This window comes from Ambystoma mexicanum, chromosome 11 (assembly GCF_040938575.1).
Source record: "Ambystoma mexicanum isolate Mex_15411 chromosome 11, UKY_AmexF1_1, whole genome shotgun sequence".
In the NCBI taxonomy this organism is placed as follows: Eukaryota; Metazoa; Chordata; class Amphibia; order Caudata; family Ambystomatidae; genus Ambystoma; species Ambystoma mexicanum.
Window position 1 is genome coordinate 988,219,336 of NC_090934.1, and position 12,475 is coordinate 988,231,810.

At 44.7% G+C, this 12,475-nt stretch overlaps 1 protein-coding gene across 1 annotated transcript in view; it reads right to left on the minus strand.

The window, feature by feature from the left end:
- The window catches only part of LOC138505095 (receptor-type tyrosine-protein phosphatase beta-like), a 221,127-nt gene that overhangs the window by 3,071 nt on the left and 205,581 nt on the right, over positions 1–12,475 (minus strand). The window contains exon 11 of the mRNA XM_069625409.1: positions 8,811–9,074. Coding sequence (XP_069481510.1) covers positions 8,811–9,074 — 264 coding nt within the window. The remainder of the gene's footprint in view (positions 1–8,810; positions 9,075–12,475) is intronic.

Below are 12,475 nucleotides of genomic sequence, written 5' to 3' on the forward strand. Positions count from 1 at the left end.
ATCTATGTCTACTTTGATTTTTCCCTGTTCACTTTAGTCTGAAAGGTTCTATGTGAAATTTCGGCATTTTAATGGCCACACACAAAAATGACTGATGCCTTTCGGACGATTTTGTGCAGCATTTAAATGCAGAAATATCATGTCTCCCCACCCCTGGGAATCTGTTCAACCTGAGTTATTTCCTTCTTGGACTGCTATAAGATTCAAGTGGTAGATCATTTTGGCCTGATGATGAGCCCGTGTTCATGTGAACATTGAGCAGCAATACTGACACTTTTATTACCTGAAAATATGCATGAGTTGTCTTCTTGACTGAGCTTCAGTGGGTCTAGTCACCCAAGGACATCTTCCTAAGCTTCTGTGTCTACTTCACCACCAAAATGCTATAAGCTGTTATATTTGCTGAATTCCTCAAAGAGTTTGCTCCTCATCATGGGCGTAGGACATGGGGGGGTCAGTGGGGACAAATCCCCCCCACAATTTTAAGTGGGGGGTGTAATGTCATTTATCCCCCCCAGAATATGTGTTTGGTGTGTCATGCAGAGATCTGTTTTTGAAGTGGGGGGATGGGCTGCTTACTATTTAAGCTGCCCTCTACCCCCTGGCCCCCAAAGCATGGGGCAATACCCTGGGGGCAGATGGGTGATCATCTGCCCCCATGGAAGGGGGGCAAACAAAACAAAAACATTATTTTTTTTAAACGTAATTTTGGGTGGGGTGGGTGCGGGTGAGACCACTAGCCACCAGGGATTTTTGCAAGGGGATGGCCCTCTCCCCTCCCACCCTAAGTGGATGGGGGGTACCTTATGTAGCCCTCCCTGGGGGCAGATTTCTGCCCCTAGGAAGGGGTACATGAGATGCCCTCCATCCATTTGGGTTGGGGGGGAGAGGCCACTGCAAATATTGGCAGGGCCACCCCTCCTAAGCCTGGGGCAGTACGTTTTGACCCTCCCCCCCGAGGCAGATGGCCACACACATGTGCCCATCTGCCCCTAGGGTAGGGCAAAACAAAAAGATATATATTATAACTTGTTTTGGGTGGGGGTGGGGGCCCACTAGACCACCAGGATTTTTTGTGTTTGAAAGGGGGGTGGCCCTCCCCCCACCTTAACTGGATGAGGGGGCACCTTATGTAGCCTTCCCTGGGGGCAGATTTCTGCCCCTAGAAAGGGGTACATGAGATGCCCCCATCCATTTGAGGTGGGGGGGAGGCCACTGCAAATATCGCCAGAGCCACCCTCTAGCCTGGGGCAGTAGATTTGGCCCTCCCCAGGGGGCAGATGGCCACACACATGTGTCCATCTGCCCCTAAGAAAGGGGCAAAACAAAAATAAAACAAATTATAACTTGTTTTGGGTGGGTGTGGGGGGCTACTGAACCACCATGGATGTTTTTAGTGGAAAGGGGGGTGGCCCTCTCCCCCCACCCCAAATGAATGGGGGGCATCTCATGTAGCCCTCCCTGGGGGCAGATTGCTAGCACAATCTGCCCCTAGGAAAGAGACAAAACAAAAACAAAAATAAATAAAATGATAACTTGTTTTGGGTGGGTGTGGGCGTCACTAAACCACCATGGATGTTTTTAGTGAAAAGGGGGGTGCCCACGGGTGTCTTCTTTTTGGAAATACATGGGGTTCTCTGCTTTCCTTGGTGGCTTTGACACCCTAGGCCCAAATCTGTAAGTTGTCCACATGAGTAAAAAAAAATCTGCTCTGTCGATCGGCTTGGGGTTATCAGTGGGTTAGCCTTTTCCCTTTGCGCCGAGTTAGGTGCATCCACACATATGAGGTACCGTTTTCGTGGGGACACCTGTGGGAATGCGGGAAGGTAGGGCATCTGTTGTTGGCGGCGTGTTTCGGAGGGTGGGCAGAGGGAAATATCTCTGAAATTTGGTGGAAAAAAACACAATTTTCAGACATTTCACTCTGGCCACCCACTGAAACATGCCACCAAGAACACATGTCCTACCATCCTGCATTCCCACAGGTGTTCCGACGAAAACGGTACCTCACATGTGTGGGTGCACCTACCTGGGCGCAAAGGGAAAATGCTAACCCACTGGTAACCCCAAGCCTTTCAGCAGAGCAGATTTTTCTCATGTGGACAACATACAGATTTGGGCCTAGGGTGTCGAAGCCACCAAGGAAAACAGGGAACCCCATGCATTTCCAAAAAGAGGACACCCGTGGGAATCCACAGATGTCTGACTTGCGTGAATCGCCCCAGACTGTATTACCCAAAATCCCCGGCAAAGTCTGAAATTTGGTGAAAAAACTACAATTTTCAGACATTTCCCTCTTGCCACCCACCAAAACACGCCACCAACACCACATGTCCTACCTTCCCACGTTCCCACAGAGTGTCCCGACGTAAACGCTACAGACAACCTACAGATTTGGGCCTAGGGTGTCAAAGCCACAAAGGAAAACAGGATACCCCATACATTTCCTTAAAGAAGACACCCGTGGGAATCCACAGAGAACTGACTTGCACGGATCGCCCCAGAATTTATTACCCACAATCCCAGACAAAGTGAAAATTGTGCTTTTTTCCACTACATTTCAGACTTTGGGCCTCATCACGAGTTGGGAGGTAACACCTGCGCTAATAGCGCTGGCGTTAATAGCCCTACCGCCATACCCACCGGCGCTATTGCCCATTCCCCATTGGGCCCAATGGGGAATTTTTGCACTGTTACCGGCGGTGGATTTCCCGTCGGCGGTAAATGCGCCGAAAATTGGCTAATTTTCAGCGGATTTCCCTCCAGCTCAGAGCTGGGGGGAAATCAGCCAAAGCCATGATTTGGCGGACCCTTAAATGCGGCGGTAACAGCGCTACTGCCGCATTTAAGGGAATACTGCCAAACTCGTGATGAGGCCCTTTGTCAGGGATTGTGGGTCATAAATTATGGGGAGATTCGTGAAAGTCAGACCCGCTGTGGATTCCCACGGGTGTCTTCTTTTCAGAAATGCATGGGGTTCCCTGTTTTCCTTTGTGGCTTCGACACCCTAGGCCCAAATCTGTAGGTTGTCCACATGAGAAAAATTCCTGAAAATCTGCTGTGCGAAAATACTTGGGGTTACCAGTGTTTTAGGCTTTTCCCTTTGCACCCAGGTAGGTGCACCCACACATGTGATGTACCATTTTCATCGGGAAACCTGTGGGAACGGGGGAAGGTAGGCCATGTGTTGTTGGCTGCATGTTTCGGTGGGTGACCAGAGTGAAATGTGCGGAAATTTTGTTTTTTTTTCTGTCAATTTCCCAATTTACCCCCAAACTATGGAATTTTCCCTACATAGTTGCTGCCTGACCTGTGCAAATCACCCCTTCCTAAACTTGTAATATTGTCTACTTTTCAGAAATTTCCTTTCTGGCTTCCCATTCAGCTTTCCTACCCTTTTCTTCCATTCCGTCCACGCACACGCATGTCCTATTGGACAAAAAACTCCAAAATCGCCTACCTCTCACAAAATGGCTGATTAGCATATCAAAATATGTTATTTTGGTTTCCACTCAATCTGTTCTTGAAAGCCTAGAAAATTGCGAATCCAGCACAGCAAACCTTTTGTTCCTAGCTCTTACAGAGAAAACACCACAGGCTTCTTTGTACAACATTTCATTGGCAAAAAAACAAATGTTCTCCTTTTTGGTTATTTTCTCTCACTCCCCTACAGCAAACTAGGATTCCTGGGTGGCGTTACGACCGCCTACATGTAGGAAAAAAGGGGCCATCTTTGGCCGAGATATCGCATGTAACAAAGAAGTTGCACTAGGGGGAAATACCCATGGCAGTTAAGTGGTTAAGACGGTAAAGCCCCAGAGGAGATATCATTTGTAAGGTAGCTCAGTTAGTTAATTCTCCAAATGCAGTTTGTGCACAGGAATATGTAACACCTGTGTTCAGAACCTGGCTTAATCTTCCGGTGGGATAATAGTCAGAGTGAATGCATTCAGCTTCCAATGAAACACAGCATTTTCCTGGTCAATTAGTTCAGAAAAAGTGGTGGAAAACACTATTACTGTTGCTTTTTCTAATTGGCCAGATTTACGTGCATGTTTTGGGTGGAGTTCGGGAGTCGAGTGGACATACCAGGACCCCTGTATTTCCTGCTCCACCAGACAAATGCAGCCTTACTGCCAGCATGGATTCTCATGCTGGAAATAAGGAAAGGGATTCCTCTGGGATATGCTTGGAAATGAAGCTTGGTAAAAGCGGGTGGAGTCCAGAGGAAGTCATTATCAATTCCGCCAGCAATCGCTAATTGCGCAAGGTATTTACACTCTTCCAAAGTGGAAAAGCAATGTGATTTCACCTGCCTTTTAAGCTAAAATCTTCCATTTTGTGGCGGAAAAGTAAAAACGTGCGCCAATGGAAGTGGTCCACTCCACGCAGTTTACTTTGCGCTTTGATGCTTGGGGGGTTTGCGTGATGCTACACATGTAATAAATAAATAAATATATTTAACATGACCCCAGATAAATGCCAATTCGTGATAAGAATGAGTGAGCATGGCATGTTGCTGGTAAGAGGGAGTCCTGTGCTTCTTGAGTGCGTTGGCAAATGCCCTTAATTGCCATCTCGCGTTAAGCAGGTGCTTACACCCATCAGTGTGGATTGCGCAATAATAAGTAGACAGAGGTATTTCAAATGGCCAATTTCGCTCTTTAGGTGACATTGTCAAATCGGGAGAATGTTGCCCAGCATTTGCCATTTTCTCTGCGGAGTGAATTGTGCCCACTCCGAGGAAGAAGTGTTAAAAACCCACAAGGGCACTGTGCCCTGCTCTTTCTGTGTGTGTCTTCCCCACAGGGCGACAGATGCCGACTCAGACATGGGTAAGTCTCAGGTGGCAAGCCTGTACCCTAGTTGATGTGGCAAAGGATTCCAGACTTCTGAGGCTGATAACATTAGTAGCATTGAGTTACATGCCACCTGACAGGTATGTGTGATAAAGTTGCAAAGCAGAGCTGTTAGTGGGCTAAAGCAGGAGGCAATGTTTGCCACCCTCAAAGGGTTTGCACAACCAAAAGTAATAGGCCCCTCCCCCCATCATGCCTGTAGGGGCCAGGATCCAAACCAGGGCAAGAATGCCCTCCAATCATCCATGCCCACGAGTAGGGTACCCCTCGTGCTCCAGGAACCCTGTTGAGCAACCTCTGTGCTTTCCAGGTGATACTAACATTATTTTAAACCAGAAGTCTAAAAGGGGATCGCTTAATTGCAGCTGGAAATGAGCTCCTGGCGTGATCAAAATGTTTTAACCAAGTGGGACATCATCCCCTTAATTTATAAGCAATATGTGTGTTCTCGCTTTTCTTCATCCACTGAATCACTGTTAGAAACAAAGGCAAGAGTTGTGTCTCTTGGGTAGGCATTAGGAAGGCAGTTGCGAGCCTCTGGCATAATATGCCATGTTCTTCTAATATTGGGTAGCTGTTGCCCTCTTATGGTCAGGTAGAACCATCATGGCAGTGACTGGCAAATGCCTTTCCCCTGCAGACAGAAAATCGGAAATAAGAGGGCAATTCAAGGCACGGGACAAATAGAAGTTAAGACAGACTGCAGCTGCCATTGCTGTGTTAGGGAGAATATGTTCATTGTTCAAGCAGGGAGGTATGTATTAAGCAAGCAAGCAGTGAGACAAGGGAGAGGCAAAGAAAGGCCAGAGGGGCTCTTTGAATAATGTAACAGGGCAGAGGACCCATGCTCTGCCGTCCTAGTAACATATGAGAGAATCAAATAGATCAGGCTTTGCAGCAAATGTTAAATGAGAAATGAACAGAGTCCAGCTCTGCATACAGAATAACAAAGGCAAAGAAAGGCTAGGCTCTGAAGCCAGCATGAGATGGAATAAGAGGGACCAGACTCATCTTGACAGGCTGGCCCGACCCTCACAGGGGCACTAGAGGGGCAGCCCACATAGCGGGCTGCCCCTCTGGTCACCCCGGAGGGTCCACATACACCCCACCGACTAGGCATCCCCCGGGTCCGACACATCTGGCCGTGGATTCCGGGGAGTGCTTATAAGGGGGTGGGCTTGTGATCGCTCATCCTCGTTTGCTGAACCCCCCAGCCCCCGGAGGACAGTCAAGCAGCAACATCTTGAACCTGGCCCCTCTACTCCCATAACAAGACTTACTCAGAGGTACAAGCCAAGATTTCCTCTTTCTTTGAAGCCCCCATCTTTCCATACAAGAGACACACACGTCTCTTTGCCCCATACAAAAAAGTAGCAACTTGCAGTTGGTAGAAAAGGCTTCAACTCCTTTATTTGGCAGGAGTCCACTTACAGGTGATCTGCCTCTTAACGAGCTGGCGTCCTAGCTGTGGCCCACTGGAAGTAATTGTTATTTCCTCTCTCTTAACATGAGCTCATAGTCGGATGAAAAATCCAGAAATGCAACATAAAAAGACATGTTCTTTGCTGCTGCATCCTTTAACTTTCTTCTGTTTTCTTTTCTTCTTTTCTCTTGTTTTATACAGGGATATTTGTAATTTAATACGTAGTGCTATTTTAATTGTAATTTTGTGAAAAGTCGAGTTATTTGACTAAAACACAATAAATAAATAAAGCAAAGTCCCCAAGATGTCCCTTGCCCCCCCCAGATTTTATGTGTCTCCTACGAACCTGCTACTCATCCTGTAGCCTTCCAGCGTTACACTTTTTTTCCAAAGATCTTGTAGGAGAGTTGAAGTATTTTTAGTTGATACATAAACAGTGTAACATACTTTTCTCTTGTGTCCAAAGAACTCTGCCTGGTCCTAAATAGTGCATCTTCTGCCTTTGATGTTTGAGGATATTGATGTCATATTTCTGATGCTCTATTCATCAGTGAATGTCAGTGCGTTGTCCATTTGTGTTCCTCAGGTTTGAGGATTGCTTTTCTAGATTCTTCCCCATGAGCCTTTTTACATTTACTTCCTGTTGGTTATTCTCTTGCGGCACCGGGCTGAACACTAGGCAAGTCTTTTGAATAATGACCTTCACCACCAGGTGAACAGTTGACACATGCAGCTCTGCCTTTGTGTAATGTTAGAAAATATTAGATCTTTTTTTCATTTGGTTTGCGAGATTAAAATTTAGGAAGAGAGCCATGTTAAGTCAACACCTACTTGGTCTATACTTTATCAGATCCACTTAAATTGTGACCTAGATCAGAGCGTGGTCGTACAAATTAACATTGAAAATATACACTTTAGTTATTTTGGCACCAGGGTGTGGCTGGATATTTGAATATTGGCAATATCAACTTTGGTTATGCCATCCTTTCAATTCCTTCATAGGCAAAGCTAGTTGATATGGGATGAGCTGTTAGGTGAAGTGCAGAGGAAAGCATACTCCCTCCCAATGGGTGTGCTAGTTTCCATGAGTGCACAATGCCTAGCTGCCTCAGAAGAGTCTGTAGTGTCTTTCTGTGTCAAGTTTTCCCGTGTCCAACCAGCTAGGATTCTGTACAATTGGTGTTCAGACGCTAGTTTGAAGTCCATATATACAAGCAATAATATTATATAGTATGTCCTTGGAGTGTATGTGTGTAGAAATAGGTTAACTAGCGAAACTGCATTTTTTCAAAATTATGATGCAGGATCAAATACTTAGAGGCTTGATAATTTCTTACCCGTTTCTGCCCTCCATTTCTTAGGGATGCAACTGATTAAATCATGAAAATTAGAGGAATGGCAGGAGTGGAACTCAACCCCCACCACTCCCATTTCATTTAAGTCACCTCCTTTGTAATGACACAAGTCTCCAGGAGCAATTGATGTCATGTCCCCATACCTCCTGGACTGCTCCAAGTAATGGGTCGAGCGGCCAATATTCTACATAGCAATATTACCTGCACTAGAGCATGTTCGTGGCTCCCTGTGTTCAGGCTTCATGGGTATTTTAAGAGCAGACATTCCCCTTCCAAGAGTTCCCCTATTGCTGCACCTGTCTCACTTGTGTGGTCCACACACTCAGATCATCCCCGCACAGAAACCTCCCATATTGTTTGTGATTGTGCAGATGCATTTGAGTGTGCATTGAGCATTGCTGTAGCCCTTTAACATTTAAGGGCCCATGTGCACAGTTCAGTGAGCTGCTTCTATGATATACTGATTTTACTTTATTCAGTTTCGTTTGCCCCATTGCCCTGCGGCAGCACGCAGATTCCCAGGAGTCATTTGTCATGTATCTTCCCATAGGTTGTGGGTCCTGGAACTACCAGTGCTGCCCATGTTTCTGGTGTTTGCAAGTAGCATAAGAAGGGGCATCAAGAACAGGCACAAGATGAAAAGTGTAAAGGCAGGAGCTCATGAAGCAAGCCCACAGAGGCCATGCAATACACAAATATTAGTAGCTAGAAAATAATCATGGTAAATACCACAATTATCAAACAGCAGGACTGTGATAAATAAATACTAATATAACATTAGCCACCTTAAATCATTGGTTCATTATATTAATCTAAAACATCATCACCATTAACATCAAATTGCACGATTAATCAAGGACAAACATGAAATAAGGTGTAGAGGCATTACCAATGAGGATGCTTCCTATTTTCCCTATTTACTTCAAACAGTACAGCCAATGGGCCTCATTACGAGTTTTGCAGTGCAGGGAAAAATTGGAGGTAATTCTGTTACCTCCATTTTTGTAGCACCTCCAAACTACAAGTTTTGGAGGTAAAGTGGAGGAACTACCTCCTATTACTTAAACCTCATAAACGTGCAGGTAAAATTCACATTGATTTTCTGTCTTTATGTATTGTGGCTGTTTTGACACTTTCGACAATAAATCTGTACACTGTGACATATACACTTACATGTTACTCCGGTCACTGGATCTGATGTCTCATTGTAAGGGCCGCTGACTGTTGTGATTGTGACAGTGTATTCCCTTCCAGGGAGCAAGCTTGTGAAAGTAACAGGCTGCGCAGTAGTGCTGTTCTGGGTTTGGTTGACAGCCCCTTGAATGGCGATAGTGTATAGTTCCACGATTCCAGGGGGCTGGTTCCAGATGACCTGCAAGGCACTTGTTGAGTGATTGTTTATGACAGTAATATTCCCAAGTGGTATCCGTTCAGGCCCTAAGGAGGAAAAGGTCAGATGTCTTAATAATCTTTAAATTGGTGGAGCATTGAGACACAAATCATAATAGATATCACAGATGTATCTGGAACTGCATTTGGGGTCACCGGGATATGCCTGGTAACTCCCTAGGAACCCACAGACACTGCCTTGCAATTCCTGGTTTGGCATCCCAGAGAGGAAGTCTGGCCTACCTGACCTCACCAGCTGTTGAAGACATGGGTAACAGGGTACCCCTGAGGTTAGAGCAACTTGAGGCCGATTGACCAGGTCCAGGGGGAGCATAACTGGACCAACAATGTATAGGCATGTGCATGAGGATCAGGCAGTAACAAAGTAAACTACACTAGATATTACTCTGTATGCTGTCTACAATGAAAGAAGGAGTAGCCCTAAGTGTCAGAGGGCATAGGTCGACAAATTAAGAACGCTTTGTGCTTCGGTCAATAAATACATTGTTGTCGCTGTCTAGAGATTTCTTTCAATGCCTGGAGTAAGGAATGCATGTTTGATTATATCTTAGTGAATACTGGATGTCATCAATGAAATGTGCACATAACACAAGAGTATATGCTTTTAAACTGCAGTGGGAGCTGATAGAAGCACCACATAGTTTTGGATGCATATCATATAATGGCAGCACTGATACATGTGTGAATCCATCTTACAAGTGATTATAACTATAGCAAGGATAGGTGCTGGCAATGAGTCCATTCAGTTAAATAAAATATGTATTCCCTTCCTTGTGATAGGCAAAAATATTTCATATTTGTAGCTTTACATTCCAATCCAAGTCAGTATGTGTTTCACACTTATACATATTGTTTAGCGATCATCAGGGTTCTTGGAATATGAAGGTGACATAGATGACACAAGTGAATTAAACTAATATCAGTTTAAATAAATAACAATATTCAGTGCATTCCACTGTAGGTAATGTGAAAGCACTTTCTTTTAAAAAAAGATAGAGGTATCTTTGGTAAGCAGAAATTAGAGAAGAATCACTATGTGCTTAAGAATTGAAACCTTAAGTGGAGGCACATATATTGAAAGAATCAGATACAATTAATCCACATCCCTTGTGGAGAGCGAGAGCCGCCGCCCATCTCTATGCTGAAACCTGCATGCACATGCATAGTAATGTCAGAGCGCTAGAACGATGAGATGGTGAGCAAGCTCTTCAAGGGCAGAAAAGAGCAAGGAAGTGAATGAAAACGAGCAAAACCAACAAGTATGTGTTGCTATTGAAAAATTGAAGAAATTAACCTCTGCAGGGTGCACAAACCAACACACTGAGAGCACATTGATACCCATACATCAAAATGCTGGGAGGCAAATTCTCCCAGTGTGTCTTTAATTAACACAAAGGGCCTCATTACGACCCAGGCGGTTAGGGATTAACAGCGCCGTAAAAGGTTGCGGCGATGTTAACCCTTTACCGCCTAATTACGAGGTCACTTTGCAGGTCCCTACCTTAACGGCTGGCTTTTACCAACCGTTAAGGATTGGACCCGCAAAGGGACCTTGGAGGTAATTACGGTACTGCAATTTGCGGTACCATCATTACCGCCTTCCCCATTCCCATTGAGCCCTATGGGGGCAAAAATGGGAATGGGGAAGGGCCAATGGTGAATGGGGAATTACCGCCCCGCCGACCTTGGAATGGGGCGGTAATTCCGCCATCCAACATGGCGCAATCGTTAAAATACCGGCGTCAACCATGGCGCTAATAGCGCCATGGTTAACGCCTGGGTCGTTATGACCCCTATGTATTACGGGCATCCTGTTATGAGCCAGTGCAATCCAAAATCTAAGTAAATAAAATAATGTAAGTGGGACCAGAGAGTTTACGGAGAGCAGGGCTGACGGCCTGATTCCACATTTGCAAACGTTGGCCACTGACACCTTGGATGGGCCATTGTCTTTTATTGATTGGTAAAGGGTCAATATGGTGCATGTTAGGCAGTGTTCACAAGCAATTAGACTCATACATTTCATATGATTTAATGAGGTGTTGCTCCATATTCATATTGTGTGAAAAATGATGTGGCACATTAGTTAGATGAAAAGTTTAAAAACTTAAAGCAATGAGTATAAACTCATCTATTATATCAATATCTTTATTTGGGTAGCCTGGGCAACATGGCATAAAAGGTGCTTTATATTGATTGTGTGAAGTGCTTGAATTTGAAAAGTTGAGGGAGGTTCTCAAACAACTTGATCCCTACATATCAACTAAGCCAACATGGTATTGCTTGGAGTTACTTAGTTACGGAACCAATATAGTATAAAGTGCAGTGTGTTTTGTGAGCAAACAAACGCATGCTGAAGAAAATATGCTTTGACAAAAAACGGAATTAGATGAGGAGGAGAGTGTAGGAAAAAGGGTGTTCATTGTGAACACTCAATGTGTAAACGCAGTCAATAGACATAATCAATATTATATGCAAGGAGAACAAACGTAATCCCAAATTATTTTGAAAGAAAACATAGATTTTAGTATCAGAATTGAGCCAGACCTTTTTTGTCATAAAAGCAGAGTTTTGGAATCATCAATGTCCATGACAATAATCTGTCTGAGATTCAGGTTAGAGGCCTCTCTTGCCAACGTGCAGCGAACGTCTACTGAAGCGAACAATTCCTGATCACCCTAAAATGATTTTTGTGGAGAGGACTGATTGAGCCACCAACATTCAGTTAGGTAAGTTAGTTACATGTAGATTTCCTTTGTAGCAACATTGAATATTCACTTGTAGGAACATTGTAGTTTTACAGCTGAAGAAATGACAAAGTAAACATATGTTTTACCACATAGAAATTCTATGTTTTTATTCTTGACCAGCGGGCACATTTTACAAATGCCTCCTTTTAATGTCCCTGGAACATCATTGGAAGCTGTGTCGTATCAGTAGCAGTAGAATAAAAAAAAACTCTCTGCATAATATGGCGTTTCATGGGGTTGGTCCAATAATAGTAACATCACTGCTCTGCACTTAAGCACCAGGTCCAGTAATGCCCCTCCGCCTGTGAGGCTGATATTGCTCTTAGTATCCCAGCACCTTGTACAGGGATGCTAATAGTATTTGTTTTTTTAAGTTGAGAAAGGACATGTATGCTGTTTTGCAACTTAAAAAGAAAAATACAAAAAAATATGGGCACTCTGGATCGGGGGAAAAGGGACTACATGTTGTCTCTTTTCCCTTTTCATGCATCTGGACACTCCGGGAACACTAGTGCTCCCGACACCGGCGAGGGACATAGAAGCAGAAGGTAAGTGGGACAGGGATGGGAGGGGGCGAAATATGTGGATAAGGGGAGGGGTTTGAGGAATGGGGACGCAGGGCACGGAGGGGAACTTACATCACAATCTGGAGAGGGAAGATGGCGGCCTCCAGCTCTG